This window comes from Leptinotarsa decemlineata, unplaced genomic scaffold, assembly GCF_025532065.1.
Source record: "Leptinotarsa decemlineata unplaced genomic scaffold, Ldec_3_MD MMD2_tig00026375_RagTag_RagTag, whole genome shotgun sequence".
In the NCBI taxonomy this organism is placed as follows: Eukaryota; Metazoa; Arthropoda; class Insecta; order Coleoptera; family Chrysomelidae; genus Leptinotarsa; species Leptinotarsa decemlineata.
Window position 1 is genome coordinate 159,947 of NW_027412711.1, and position 15,979 is coordinate 175,925.

The 15,979-nt window shown below is 35.5% G+C and overlaps 1 protein-coding gene across 1 annotated transcript in view; it reads right to left on the reverse strand.

Moving 5' to 3' along the window:
- Window positions 1–15,979, reverse strand: part of LOC141486918 (misshapen-like kinase 1) — an 83,997-nt gene that overhangs the window by 16,951 nt on the left and 51,067 nt on the right. Inside the window, 1 exon segment of the mRNA XM_074185536.1 lies at window positions 2,042–2,249. Within this exon segment, the coding sequence (XP_074041637.1) occupies window positions 2,042–2,249 (208 nt within the window).

A 15,979-nucleotide genomic window follows, 5' to 3' on the forward strand; every position in this document is an offset into this window, starting at 1 on the left:
GTTTTCGTGCTTTTGGTTGAATAAAACTCATAATATTATCCTTTTGATATTTGGTTGGTGCCTGCACTATTTTAGGTAGGTAAGGATATAAAATTCAAGTGTAAATCTAAACGTGCAATATTTTAGTTTTGTCAAGTCATCTGAGAATAAATAGTCTATCACATTTCTGCTTTTCACTTCAAAGAGCCAGGTTTGATCCACTACAACCCTGAGATACCATACGATCCATTACAACTTGCAATAAATCAGTGTCCGTCGACTTAGTCATGCTAGTCCAGGGTAAATACCATAATGTAGTGAAGGGATGCATGCAGCAGGCTCTGAACATTATAACAAGATGGACCGAAGAAGAAGGGTTTAACATAAGCCCATCCGAATCGACCATAGTAGCATTCACCAACAGGACTAGGAGGGTCTCGGACCTCTAAAACTTCGAGGTGAAGAAATACAAGTATCGGGGGAGGTTAAATATCTGGGAGTAATCCTAGATTCCAAACTGACCTGGAACCAATACTTGGAGAGGATAAAGAGGAAAGCTGAGGTAGCACTGATGCTCGCCAGATGCACCTATAGAAAAACATGGGGGCTAAAACCAGACATCGTATATTGGCTATACACGATGGTAGTTAAACCCATGATAACATACGCATCTCTGGTCTGATGGCCAAAGATGAAGCAGGCGACCGCCATAAACAAACTAGGCAAGGTGCAAAGGCTTGCATGTTTGGGAATGACGGGAGCAATGAGAACTACCCCAACAGCTGCATTGGAGACACTCCTGAATCTACCTCCTTTAGACTTTGTGATAATGGGGGAGGCCAGGATGGGCCAATTCAGACTGGAAAACTCACCGAACTACAAAAGATCGGACCGAACAGAAATTTTGGAACAAGTGGAGGATCACATATTGAATATGTGCACGGACCACATGACAACGAATTACACCTTCAACACAAACTTCACGGCCAAAATCATAAGCCGTGAAGAGTGGAAGACTATTAGTCATCCCGAAAACATGTTTGGAAAAAACACCTGGTATACAGATGGATCGAAGACCAAACATGGAAGGGGAGCTGGAATATAATCCGTCTTTCAGGCGGAAGTGTATGCTATCTTGCAGTGTGCAAGGCTTATTAAATTGAGACCTCAAAGAAATGAGCGGATCAATATTTTTACAGACAGCAAGAGCGCACTAGGGGCTATGACAAATCCGAAGGTGACATCAAAACTGGTCTGGGAATGCCATGAAAAACTGAATGAACTTGCAAATTGGAACTAATTAACTTTGTACTGGGTGCCAGGGCATTTAGGAATCACAGGTAATGATAAAGCTGATGAATGGGCTAGATGCGGATCATCAACTTCATATATAGGTCCTGAACCAGCTCTGGGGGTACCAAAATCATTGGTACGAAACCAGATTAGGACATGGACCAATAAGAAGCACACAGAGTACTGGACAAAAGTACCTGGCGCAACAAACACAGTAGAACCTTAATTAGGGAACTACCCGAGAAAAGAACCGAAGAACTACTTCAATATAGTAGGGATCGGCTCAGAATAATGACAGGGTTACTAATCGGCCCCATTTTATTCAGGTATCCGCTTAGCGGACACCTGAATAAAATGGGGCTGTACAACGGAGACCTCACCTGCAGATTATGCAACGAAGGGAAAGAAACAGCTCTACACATCTTATGCGAATGTGAGGCACTGAATCACAGGAAGCAGGCAATATATGGACGTACAAAAAGAGAAGATGGGGGAATAAACGCAATAAGCCCAAGAGGCTGCAGTGTTTTCTGGAGACTTGGACTAAATGGACAAGTCAGACAGCTCCCAAGGTACAAAAAAAAAATGTCCATCTTGGTGTTAGTAAGAGAAATAATTTTCCGGTAGGCCTTTGCCAGATTCTACTGTGTAGGAATGTTGAGAAGTGGATGTTTCAAATTTCAAATGTTTTATTTAGTGATTTACCTATTTTTCATCACCTTTGAACTATTCACTATGAGTTCTTGAGTCTGATAATTGTTATAAGTACCTGCACCGCAGTATTCCATAACCAGCCAGAGTTGGTCATCTTTTCCGGGAGGCGATTTTTTTATGAAAGCGCCATAGTATGTAGCTATATTTCGATGGTTTGAATACTTCTTGAGAACATTGATTTCCAATTTAATTTCTTCCTCTTCATCCTCTGTAACATCCATAACCTTAATAGCGGCCAGCTGTCCAGTTTTTGTATGACGGCCCTGTAACAAAATGAAAATTATGTAAAAATTTGAGAGGACTGACAAAAATTTAAACAAATGTTACTATAATGCATTTAATGAACCATATGCAGAATAATTCAGTTCATTGCACATATAATATCTGAGGTTAGGTTACTAGGTTTCTGAGGTCACTCTTGGGAAAGCATGTTGATTGATAATTCTGAACGAATTATAAAGTTTTTTTAATGAAGTAAGTGTATACAAGAACTGAATTGATTCAATGAATACAAAAGAAGAATATTTTAAGAAATCATATTGACATGTTTGAGGTGTTTCATAATTGGCAAAACTGGCATTTGACGTATGTCAAAACGTGTTTTCACTGTTAAAATGTATCATGTTAAATAAATTGATTTATTGTTTTGGTCACATATCATATATATCTACTGCATGTGTTGTTCATCCTATGACAATACGCACTTCAACCAAAAACAAATACATTAAAAACAAGTACTCTTCCCAATCACAAGAAATACAAATACTCTTCACGACGCGAGTTTCGCTAACCAAGTTGACGTCTGGTGTACTTCATATCCTAATCCATTTTATGGTCATTATCATTAACATGTTCTGATAATGCACATCTGTTTATGTTCCTCTCACAATCACTGCAGTCACTTCCATCAGAAAAAAATTATGTTTTGTAGAGATACTTATTTTCCTAAAAGGAAAAGATTAGTCAGAACAGCACTCAAGAAAAATTATTGACAAACCGCGCTCATCAGCGCGGTGTAGCCAAGTGCACAGATGGGCAACACTTGGTTGCCAAAAACGGGAGAAAACAGCACAAACGAACGGAGTCACCAACAGGAGCCTACCGCACATTTGTGATTTCAATTAGGACACCTAGAATTTCTAGGATATCCTAACATCACGGAAGCAGCTATAGCTACCTGCGTGACTTCCGGGTCCAGGATAAAATATAAAGGGAAGGTGTTATCGAGTACTGTTCATGTTAAGGATTATGGGGATGATTGAAGATACAAGTCTTGTAACATAAAACGTGCGTTATATTTCTATCTCAAAAAACGATATGGTAGGCGTACGCAGTGTTGCCATCATAATCCAATATTATATTCAATAAATCATTGTTAGTTAACACCTCCCCCCAATGATTTATATTAACAGACCTAACATTACAATTAATAAGTTTTAACAGAATTAACAAACTAAAAATATACAATGCGAACTAAACTCTATTCCAACCCTAACTTATGTACAAAATAATTATGAGAGGTTTTGTTTAATGGTTTCGTAAAAATATCGGCTATTTGTTGCTTTGTAGGTATATGTATATACATAACACAAATTTCCTTACATTCTATTTTATGTTTAATAAAGTTGTATTTTACATCCACATGCTTCATTCTTTTTTGAACACGATTACATACAGAAAATATTGTACTTTTATTGTCTTCATATATGGTAGTGGTATTACAACTAACGTCTAACTCATTTAATAATTTCCTAATCCAACAAGCCTCCAGAGCGGCTTCATTGAGGGAGTATAATTCTGCCTCAGTAGTGCTTAAAGCTACAGTGCTCTGCTTTTTGCAACGCCAAATAACACTGTTGTCAAATACTTTAAATACATAACCAGTTGTAGATTTCCTATCTTTATCTACAGCAAAACTAGCATCAGCATATCCAACTAGTTGTTTCGTAGTTACAATTCTTATATTTTAAACTATAATCAATGGTACCCTTAACGTATCTTAAAATCCTTTTCAAGCATTGCCATAACCTTTCTGATGGTCTAGATTGATATCTTGCTAAATATGAAACAGCAGCACACAAATCAGGTCTTGAACCTACTAAAGCATACATTAAAGAACCTATACAAGCTCTGCATTTACGCTCTAAAGAGTAATCAACTGTACAATCAAGATTAACATTAACTTCCATGGGCGATTCACTAGCATTTGCTTCAGACAAAGCAAAATTTGTCAATATGGATTCTAAATACTCTTTTTGGTTAATATACAAATAGTTATTATATTGAATAATATGAATATCCAGATATTTTGAATTTTCAGATCCTAGATCTTTCATTTTAAATTCTGTATTTAAAATTTCTTTAAAATTATTTATCCTTGAATTGTCCTCACATAAAATTAATAAATCATCCACATGTAACAAAATGTAAATACCATCCTTAAAATATAAACAATAATCACTTTCTGCTCTTTGAAACCCTTTGCTTTCCATAAAATCGTAAAATTTATTATACCAATTGAAGATTTTTCAAGACCGTAATTATTTTTTTTTTATTTCAAGACATAATTTTTATTTGTATTTACACCAGGTGGGGCTTTAAATATACAATATCATCAATTTTACCATGAAGGAAAGCACCTTTAACATCCATTCGATGAATTAAATAGTTCCTTTGAACAGCGACTGATGAAAGAACTCTGAGAGTTTGTAATTTCAAAACGGGAGAATAAATTTCTGTAAAACTACCTTCCTGTTGGAACCCCCTTGCAACTAATCTAGCTTATTGGCGTGAAGTTATCCACAGATTTCTGGCCACACTTGCTGACGTAGAGGAAAATAAAAATCTATGGTTGGGATACGAAATTATTAGCACCCGTACTAATATCTGTGGCTGGAAATACCTATTCACTATAGGTTGAACGTGGAATTATTAAGACTATTTGGTGTTCAACTTTTTTATAGAATCTTGAGTAGATTGACGCGTAGATAATCGTTTTCTCATCAACAATACAAATTTAGGGAAAAATAAAATTGGAAATATTAGACTTACTTTCCAATATCCCATGTAAAAATGATATCCGATGATGTGCGTCCATCAAAATTACACAACTTCCATAGTTTCTTGAGTACATTAAACTTGGTGAGATGACAGTTTTCTTGTCATCTAAACAGATTTCGAAAAAGAAATTGTTGAACAATCAGACTCATTTTTTGAGATTCCTTGTATTCATGAGAATCACACAACTCTTATAGAATCTTGGGTAGATCGATATAGTGAAAACTCTGTTTTCTTGTCACCATACAGATTTGCGATAAAAAATTGTTGCCACAATCAGACTCATTTTTTGAGATTCCTCGTAGAATTGGAACCAGAAAATGTGCGTTCATGAAAATCACACAACTCTTATAGAATCTTGGGTAGATCGATATACTGAAAACCGTGTTCTTGTCACCTCTACAGATTTCGATAAAAAAATTGTTGCAACAATCAGACTCATTTTTTGAGATTCCTTGTAGAATTGGAACTAGACGATGTGCGTTCATGAAAATTACACAACTCTTATAGAATCTTGTGTAGATCGATATAGTGAAAATCGTTTTCTTGTCACCCACACAGATTTCGAGAATAAAATTGTTGCAACAATCAGACTCACTTTTTAAAACACCTTGTAGAATTGGAACCATATGATGCGCGTTCATGAAAATCACACAACTCTTATAGAATCTTGGGTAGATCGATATAGTGGAAACTGTTTTCTTGTCACCTATACAGATTTCGATAAAAAAATTGTTGCATCAATCAGACTTATTTTTTGAGATTCCTTGTAGAATACAGATTTTCGATAAAAAAATTGTTCCAATTCTACAATGAATCTCAAAAAATGAGTCAAATTGTTGCAAAAATTGCAGTTTCGGAAATAAACATTTCCGAAAGCTTGACGTAATACCAAAGTTTTTCTTACTCTCTGGCATCCTCAAAATTGACTGCAACCCCACAAAAAGAAATCACATAGTGGTTTCGAAGTGTAACAACGTGGTTTTGTGTGTAACAACGAAAACTTAACAGAGCCGTTTTTGAATATAAAAAGTAAGATTTTTTAAAAAAGCTCGGACACGTCGATTTCTAATTAAAGGATGACACCTTTCAGACTAATCAGATTTTTTGTAGTACGCACCCCCCCCCCGGAGGGGTGCGTCCGACGACCCTTATTTAGATAGGGAAAGTAGGTCGAATGGCACCTTGTTTTAAAGGTTTTTCGAATACCTTTACAACTCTGTTAAAAGAACATTTTTGTAACGATTAGTTTTCGAGATAATTTGAAGTTGAAATTGCCATGTTAATAATACAGACAGACCACTCGGTAACTTGTATGCCTAAATAAAAATTTTTTCGAGCAGTTCTTCTATCAGTTTTTTGTAAAATAAAATCCCTTTTTTTAAATCAATACCCATTCCTCTTCTTCCAGTTTTCATTAGTATATCGTTCGATTGTTTTGTTTAAACGGGTCGTGTATTGTTATTTGTTTATAAATGCCTTACACTACTGCTGAAAGGGTTTCAGTTATTGCTTTATTTTTTGGCAACGACCAAAATGCTAATAGAATATCAATTTTATTTAACGAGCAAAACCCTGGTAAACACCTAAGCAGAAATCACGTTCTGGATTTGGTCACAAAATTCAGGGAGACAGGTTCGGTTTTAAATAAGAAAAGAAATGTTCAGAGAAGGGTAGTGAATGACGATAATGCGATTGGAGTGATTGGTCAAGTCATCGCCAATCCCAGGTTAAGTACCAGAGGTTTATCAGCAATGGCCGGAATAAGCCATATGAGCGCATGGATAATCCTTAAAAACCATAAATTCCATCCTTACAAAATTAAACTCGTCCATGAACTCAATGAGGATGATTTTGATCGAAGACATGAGTTTTGTGAGGACATGAGTGAGAGATTAATGCAAAATTCCGAGCTGCTTTATAACATCTGTTTTTCGGACGAAAGCTCATTTTATTTAAATGGTTGCGTGAACCATCACAATTGCTGTTACTGGTCGGATGAAAACCCAAGACAATACGCAGAAATACATACCCAACATCCCCAAAAGTTGAATGTCTGGGCCATTTTTCATTGATGAAAATTTAACCGGTGATTCTTATTTACAACTTCTTGAAGAGGCAATACAACCTCGTATAGTTGAAATAATTGAACATTTTCAACAAGACGGTGCACCACTCCATTATGCCCAGCAGGTTCGAAATTTTTTGAATAATCATTTTGAAGGACAATGGATTGGCAGAAGAGGTCCAATTGAATGGCCAGCACGATCACCAGATTTAACACCACTGGACTATTTTTTGTGAGTATATTTAAAGTCTAAAGTGTATGCTACACAGCCAGCCAATTTAGATGAATTACGTCGTCGAATTATTGATGAATGTCGAGCTACAACTCCTGAGATGTTGAATAATGTAAGAGCAAAATTCGAACAAAATCTTTATTGTTGCATGGAGCAAAATGGCGCACATTTTGAACATTTACTCTAAATTTCCTATGTGAGTTACCCTTATTAGGTGTTACTTTTTTTGTTTGTGCTTTAAAAACAATTATTGGGATTTATTAACTCTAAAACAGTTTTTTAAACTTTTCTGTGTCATCAGCATTCAAGGAAATCAGCAGGTTGTATTCGTTGTGTAGGTAAGTTTTTAGTATGATTCACTTTTTTGTCAGAAGCATAAAATATCCACGTCAAAAGGCAACCTTCATTAGGAGGTGCCACTCAATTTACGTAAAATGTAAGGGTGGTAACCAAACCCATCCCCCGAAAAAATCTCGTAATAAACAAATAATTCTTACTTTTTTACTAAATTAAATGGACACGTATTAGTAGGTTTTCATAAAAAGCAAAAGTTCATTTTTTTAATGAAAGTTCTGAACGTAAATTGTACCTCAAAAACAATTTGATTTATTTTAAAAAGAGTTGAACTCAACAAGGTGCCACTCGACCTACTTTACCTATCTAAATAAGGGTCGTCGGATGCACCCCTCCGAGGGGAAGCGTGCTACAAAAAATCTGATAAGTCTGAAAGGTGTCGGCTTAGTTAAGTTTTTGTTGTTACATATTAAAATCAATAATTATTTATAAAATTATTACAATGTGTTAAAACAACGATAAAAATAAAATAAATACTACAATAAAAATTAATTGGCGCTCCGGGGCGACTTCATTGATTCCAGTGGCGCATTTGCTTTTTCAGATTTCAATTGAAATATTATGTCTTAGTTTTAGTTAATTTGCGTGAAAACTTGAATGTAATTCCGTTATTTCCATTAAAAATATTTACGCTATTTGTTTTTTTCATCTGGCGGCATTTTATTGTTGAAATCATAAAAAAATATTCTCATGGCTATATCTGTTGATATAGAGTGTTTTTTTGTAACTGTTAGCTGTGTGAGTTTTCGAATTTTTGAGTTGTCATAACTTTGTTAATAATGAATATTTTTTCATGAACTTTTGGTCACACCTTTTTAGAGGCACTCTGAATCCAGTGGCGTAGTGATTTTTTCAATAAAAAACTCGCTAATAAAAAATCCCAATTTTCGACTAAGAGAAAATATCGTAGTATGCCCTGAAACTTTAATAAACATTTCAAATTCTAAGAGAAAATATCGTAGTATGCCCTGAAACTTTAATAAACATTTCAATTTCTGTCCCAAGGTAGACCTTTTAGTACTTGACATTTAAAAAAAAAATTATTGAAATCAGTTTACAACTTCAAATTTTAGGGGGGTGTTTCCATTGCAATTGGCTGCACCGCGCTGATGAGGCCAATAGCCAGAAACACGTGTCCGCGGTTTGCCCTTTTTTGAGTGTTTTATTCACGATGTTTTCCTTTTGATTTATATCATATACACTCAATAACATCTTTATCTCTGTATTTATATCCTGGACCCGGAAGTCACGCAGGTAGCTATAGCTGCCTACGTGATGATGTTAGATGATTCCTGGGAATGCTACGTCTTCTAATTGAAACTACAAATGTGCGGTTAGCTCCTGTTGGCGACACCGTGCATGTTTTTCATTTTTGATAACCAGTTGTAGTCCGTGAATAAATAAATTAACGGGGTCGCTCAGTCAAAAAAATCAAAAATCAAAACTCTGCTTTACTTTGCCAAGCTTTCGCTTCTAATGGGAAGCTTCTTCAGGGCCTATAATTTATTGAGTTGTGGGTTTTTTGCCAATGAATAACATTACAATTCACACTTACAGTAAAAATGAGTAAAAAACAATGAATTGAACATATAAATTGACGAGAGAAAGTTAAACATTTAATTTTTTGACTGAGAGACCCCGTTAATTTATTTTACTGTACATATCTCCAGTCGCTAAGATTCTCAACTTATTTATATACAGGGCTATTCAAATTCGTTTCTGTACATGGGGATCTCGTAAACGATAAGAGATAGAGTGCCGGTTAAATTATGGCAAAGTTGCGTATTTTAGAGACCTATTCAATTATGTAAAGAAATCGAATATAGCTCTTTTGGTTCTGGAGATATACAGGAAAAACAAAAAAATCCCAAAATTATTGTTTTGCCTATATCTTCTGTATGGCAGACATATTGAAAATCTGTTCACATTTTGCTATTGACACTTGATGTGGGCTCTCAGAATATATCCATGAATCTTTTATACATGGTGTCATCTGACTTAATACACTTATTTGCTGCATTGTTGCGAAATCATTCAAAATCCTCAATCTCGAGTCTTCCACATTTTCTATCTCTCTGCCAGCGTAAATCCTATTTTTCAATGTTCCCCATAGAAAATAGTCCAAAATAATAAGATCTGGTGATCTTACAGACCATCTTATTGTCCCATTATTTGTCTCGAAATGGAAGGACTCCAATTCGAACATTTATTGCACGAATAATTTTTTTGTGTATATAAATTACTTACTTCATTTCAATTTTCATTATAATTATAGTGTTCGTTTCGGATGTTATTATTGTTACCATTTTTTTTCTACTCATCAAAAACACATATAATATATTTTTGTTGTAGATATGTTTCAGATAATCATAAAAGGTTTTCTTATTCGAAGTTCATTGTAGAAAACGCTCAGAGCAATGGAAAAATATGAATAGGTACCTAAAAATGAAAAAAAATTCTCTTAAAAACCCTACGGTACGGACGTGAAAGTTGCTATTGTGTTTTACCGAAAAATCACGAAATATAAAATTTAATTTAATTTCTCAGTATGAAGTGAACGTTTACGATCCAAAAACTACAATAAAAAATACAGGTCAGTATTTAAAAATTCAAAGATGGGGGTGACCCAAGTCAGATGACACCCTGTATAAAAAATTCGTGGATATGGGAGAGCCCACATCAAGTGCCAATAGCAAAATGTGGACAGATTTTCAATATGTCTGCGAATAAAGAAGATATAGGCAAAAAAATAATTTGGGATTTTTGTTTTTCCTGTATATCTCCAGAACCAAAAAAGATATATTTGATTTCTTTACATCATTGAATAGGTCTCTAAAATAATCAACTTTGCCATTGTTTAACCGTCACTCTATCTCTTATCGTTTACGAGATACCCATGTACAGAAACGAATTTGAATAGCCCATATACAGGGTGTAACTAAATAAGTGTAAAACATTCAAGGAGGTGATTCCTCATCGAAAAAAAGATAGAATCTTTCATATAAAGAAATTTCATTGAAGCATCCCTTGTTAAGATACAGCCTCTTAAAGGGGGTACATAAAATTTGTATAACAATATTTTTCACAAGTACTAAAAATTTACAATATTGAAATTAACCTGAAGTTTTGAACTACCAAAAAGACACTTAACCAGAAATTTATTTGGTTTACCCCATGGTTGTAAGGGGTGGAAAACGCAACCCCTAAAACTTATTTCCAATGTAACTTTTTGTCTTATTATTTGTTTACCATTTAAAAATTTATTTTCGATAGCCTGTTTCATTCTTAAAAAAATGTCTCTTGGGTTTTTTGCCCAAAATAAACCAGTTCGCAGCAAAAAATTATTTTACGAACAACCACAGAGATACATCGTCATAAATGCGACAATACGAAACTTATCTATCTAGTAGGTCGCTATTAGCGATAGTGACAATTAAATTGGTATGACGCTGTCAGTTTGTGAATTTTCGAAATTGAAATAATACTAATTGTGTGTTGTTCTGTTCTTAATTTGTTACTTCAATAATTCACTTGTTATTAAAATGGCATATACAAATGAGAAAATGGCTGATATGCATTACGTTTACGGTCTGTCGCAGGGGAATGGGTTAGAAGCTTCTAGAAGATATGCTGAAATGTATTCTCAACGGCAGCATCCTTCACATAGAATATTTGCTCGACTTCATCAACGATTACGAGAATATGGTTCATTCGACAAAAGAACGCAGGATTGTGGTGGCCATCAAGAAGTACGAACACCACAGATTGAGGAAGCAGTACTTAATTTGATTGAAGAACAACCTACTAACAGTACTAGAAAGATTGCTTTCCAGCTAAATGTTTATCATATGACGGTATTTCGAATTTTAAAGGAACAACTCTTATACCCTTTCCATCTGCAACGAGTACAGGCACTGTTACCGCGAGACTTTCCGAACCGTCTTGAATTTTGCAATTGGATGCTGGAAATGATTAGAAGAAATCGTGACTTTATGAATACGATAGGATTCACAGACGAATGTAGTTTTTCACGGGACAAGATTATTCATTTTCATAATTACCACATATGGGCTGATGAAAACCCTCACGCTATTGTCGAAACTAACCATCAAGAACAGTTTTCTCTTAACGTGTGGCTCGGAATTTATTTGGGCCTCATTTTCTACCTCCTCGATTAAGTGGTGAGGCATACGTTCAATTAGTAAGAGAAGTGCATCCAGTACTGCTGGAAGAAGTACCTTTGGGCGTCAGAAGGAATATGTTTTTTATGCATGATGGGGTTGCCGCCCATTTTAGTCAAGTAGCACTGACTAAATGCAAATCAGTGGATTGGTCGAGGAGGACCACAGAACTGGCCCGCTCGATCCCCGGATCTCAATCCTCTCGATTTCTCTATTTGGAGCCATTTCCAGCATTTGGTTTATCGTACTCCTGTTCGCGATGTAGAGGACTTAAGAAACCGCATCATCGATGCGTGCAGGACAATCAGAGAGACTCCAGGAATATTTGAGCGAATACGTGGCTCAATGCGCCGACGTCTAGACGCATGCGTAATGTCTGTAGGTAGACATATTGAACATTTTCTATGATTTCTACATGTTGTGTGTTTTGTTATTAATACATTAGTTTCTTTTATTACACTTTAATCGTTTAATACAGGTACTAACTTCAAAATAACAATAAATCCAGTTCGCATTTATGACGATGTATCTCTGTAGTTGTTCGTAAAATAATTTTTTGCTGCGAACTGGTTTGTTTTGGGCAAAAAACCCAAGAGACATTTTTTGTTTAGAATGAAACAGGCTATCGGAAATAAATTTTTAAATAGTAAACAAATAATAAGATAAAAAGAAAGAAATTTTAGAGGTTGCGTTTTCCACCCCTTACAACCATGGGGTGAACCAAATAAATTACTGGCTGAGTGTCTTTTTGGTAGTACAAAACGTCAGGTTAATTTCAATATTGTAATTTTTTCAATGCTTCTGAAAAAAATTGTTATACAAATTTTACGTACCCCCTTTAAGGGTGCTCCAATGAAGTTTCTTTATTTGAAAGATCCTATCTGTTTTTCGATGACGAATCACATCCTTAAATGTTTTACACTTATTCAGTATACTTATATAAAATTGAATTGCTGTTCGTTAGTTTCGCTAGAACTCGAGAACGGTTCGATCGATTTGGCTAATTTTGGTTTTACATTATTTGTGGTCCAGGGAAGGTTTAAAAGGCGAAATAATATGAAAAACTAATAATACTAGAGAAAAAGTATTCAAGAGCGGCTGGACCAATTTTTATGATTTGGATTTGTCTCCGTCGGGAATATTAAGTATTAAAAAATTATACTTTTTCAATTAAAATGAACTCATGAACGGCTGGACCAATTTTCAAAATTTTTGTGTTTTTTTATTTTTCCTCGTCCGCTTCGTCGGGAATAGGATAATAAGTATTGAAATATAATATTTTATCAATCAAAATAATAATAAGTAGCGGGCCCGGCGAACTTAGTTCCGCCAACAGTCAATAAATGAGCAGATTTAGGATTTTAAAATGGATACAAAATTATTAAGTTTAATAAAATAAATGGTATTGGTATATAACAAAATAAATGAGAATTGGTAGGAAGAGTGCACTCTTCAGTGACCCTTTATTATCACTACTCTCGTAGCAATGCATAAGGCTATCTCTTAGCTCATGCTTCCACTCAAAGCGTCCATTGTCATTGCCAGGATTGTCATCAGTAGGCAAATTATCGTTATGGGCCCACCACCTTGCCTCTGACCTCTTCGAGCGGGTCGATTATGGGGGTCCCTTTCTCGATGACTAAGAACCAAGTTTCGGGTCCGCTGGGTGGTTAGCCCTGTGGACCCACGGCCGGCACCGGAGGGAGAATAGTGTTCTCCTTTCCGGGTACGCCTGGGCTGCTGGTCCGGTTTTGCACCAGTTGCCCGGGTAAGGCCAAGGGTGTTAATGACCATTATTATTGGTATTATTATTATTATTTTTCATATATACTAACCTTCAACACCTTCCCTGAACTTCCACAAATAATTCAAAACCAAAATTAGCCAAATCAGCACTCTCGAGTTTTAGCGAGACTAACGAACAGCAATTCATTTTTATATAGAAGAAAAGAAGATAAAAAAGCAAATCATCAGTGATAATGGTGACGTGTTATAATAAAAAAATGTGTGCTTCTCGGGCCGCCCGACAGAAGTAATAACTTGAATAAAATCTTTTATTGATCACTTAGTGTATGTGCATATATTATAGCTACCATAAGCCAATTGATTCCTTTGTAGGATTAAATAATGATACTGATATTGTACAAACACAAAATTAGTATCATAATTTTTAAGCCACGTTTCACATAATAAGTACATACGTAGTTGCTTGCTGGATTTTTATAATACTGTCAATGGCAAACTGAAAACTGACCGTCTGTCCGATGAGAGAGAGGAGTCTACCTTCTGCTGACGTATGCGCGAGAGAAAGGGAAGCCAGACAGACTGGCGGTGTAACGCGTTAGGTAACGAAGCGGTTTACGCTCGGTTAAGAAGTTATCACTTCAAACTGCGCAACTGACAGCTCACATTCATTTTTACAGGTCATGTTCATTGTTCATTTGTATTATAACAAAACGCAACTGACAGTTCACGTAATGTTGTCAATGTCTATTGTTTGATTTAAATTATCGCAAAGTTGACCGGTAATGTGTTTGTTTTGTGCAAGAATTATTATAATATAAATCTTATTGTGACGATATTATTATTAACAATGCCGCGATCGAGAAGATCTGATTTTTCCGGACAAAGCCGTAATGCAATTAGGATTCGAAACATCGCGAATTCTTCATTGTTGGTGAAAAATTGGAAAAACGCGATATTATGCTTACACGTCGCGATGCTAAGCAACTGCAACAAATATATGAAACACATCATTTGTATGACACGTTGCAATACCCGCTGATGTTTTGCAAGAATAAGATGGATATTATTTCAATATCAAAATGAAAAATCCATTGAATGGTGAGAATAAGTAGCATAGCTCAAACATGACGTAAGTTTGTTTGTTTCCAATATGCATAAAATATGCAATAAAACAATAGGCATGTGAATTTTACTTACAAAATAATAATTCAACTGTTTTAATTTTAGGTGAGGACACTACCAAGAAGGTTAGCAATATTGCGTTGACATGTACGTCAAAATCGAAACGAAGGCGCTCAACCTTCATTAGGTTGAACCAAGCCAAGGAGTATATCTATTTACATATTGCAATTAGCACCGAAGGAAATGCAGCTAATATTGGTCGATTGACTATGCTGCCGGCGACGTACGCAGGTAGTCCACACCATATGCATGAATATGCGCAAGATGCAATGACATAATATGTTCGTCATTATGGTCGGCCAGATCTCTTCACTACTTTTACGTGTAATCCAAAATGGATTGAATTTAGCCAAATGGTGCTTTCCGGACAAACGTCAAGTGATCGACACATCACCGCACCTGCATTCAGGCAAAATATATTGATGAGGAACTATATTTTCATCCGTACAGGGGCCCCCGTACAGGCCCATTCCGTCCTATCCATTTATTGGGAAATACTTCATTTAGATGATATCTCACTTCTGCCGAATAGTGAGCAGGTGCACCATCATGTTGTAACCACATTATATTGCGAAGATCAATAGGAATATCTTCTAACAAACCTGGTAAATCATTTCGTAAGGAATTGAGATACATTGTTCCATTTATATGTCCCTCAAAAACGTATGGACTAATTACATATTCTCCAATGATGCCTCCCCAGACATTTATCGACCACCATGTTGACAGTACACCTGTCTCAATAAATGGGGATTTTCTGTCAAATAATAATAGTAATTATGTCGATTCACCCGACCAGAAAATGTTAAAAAATCTTCGTTTCGACGAATTTTTCCCATGGCCCAATTGCAAAATCTCACTCTATTCTCAAAATCGGCATACAGTACTTCTTGAATTTCACTAGTTCGTACTTCCATTGTCTAATATATAAAATGATTTGAAACCTTCAAATAAACAGTACTTCTTGATGTAATAGAATGAGGTATGGATGAAAGCGATGTTTTTTCAAAACTCGTTGCACTGATCTCTCACTATCCACTATTTCACAAATTTGTCGTTGACTCCTACTAGGATCTTCTTCAACAGCAAGAAGAACTTGCAATTCATTATCTTCATTAGTAGCTGGCTTGATGCGCTCATGTTTGGAATAATTAATAGATCCAGTTTCAACGA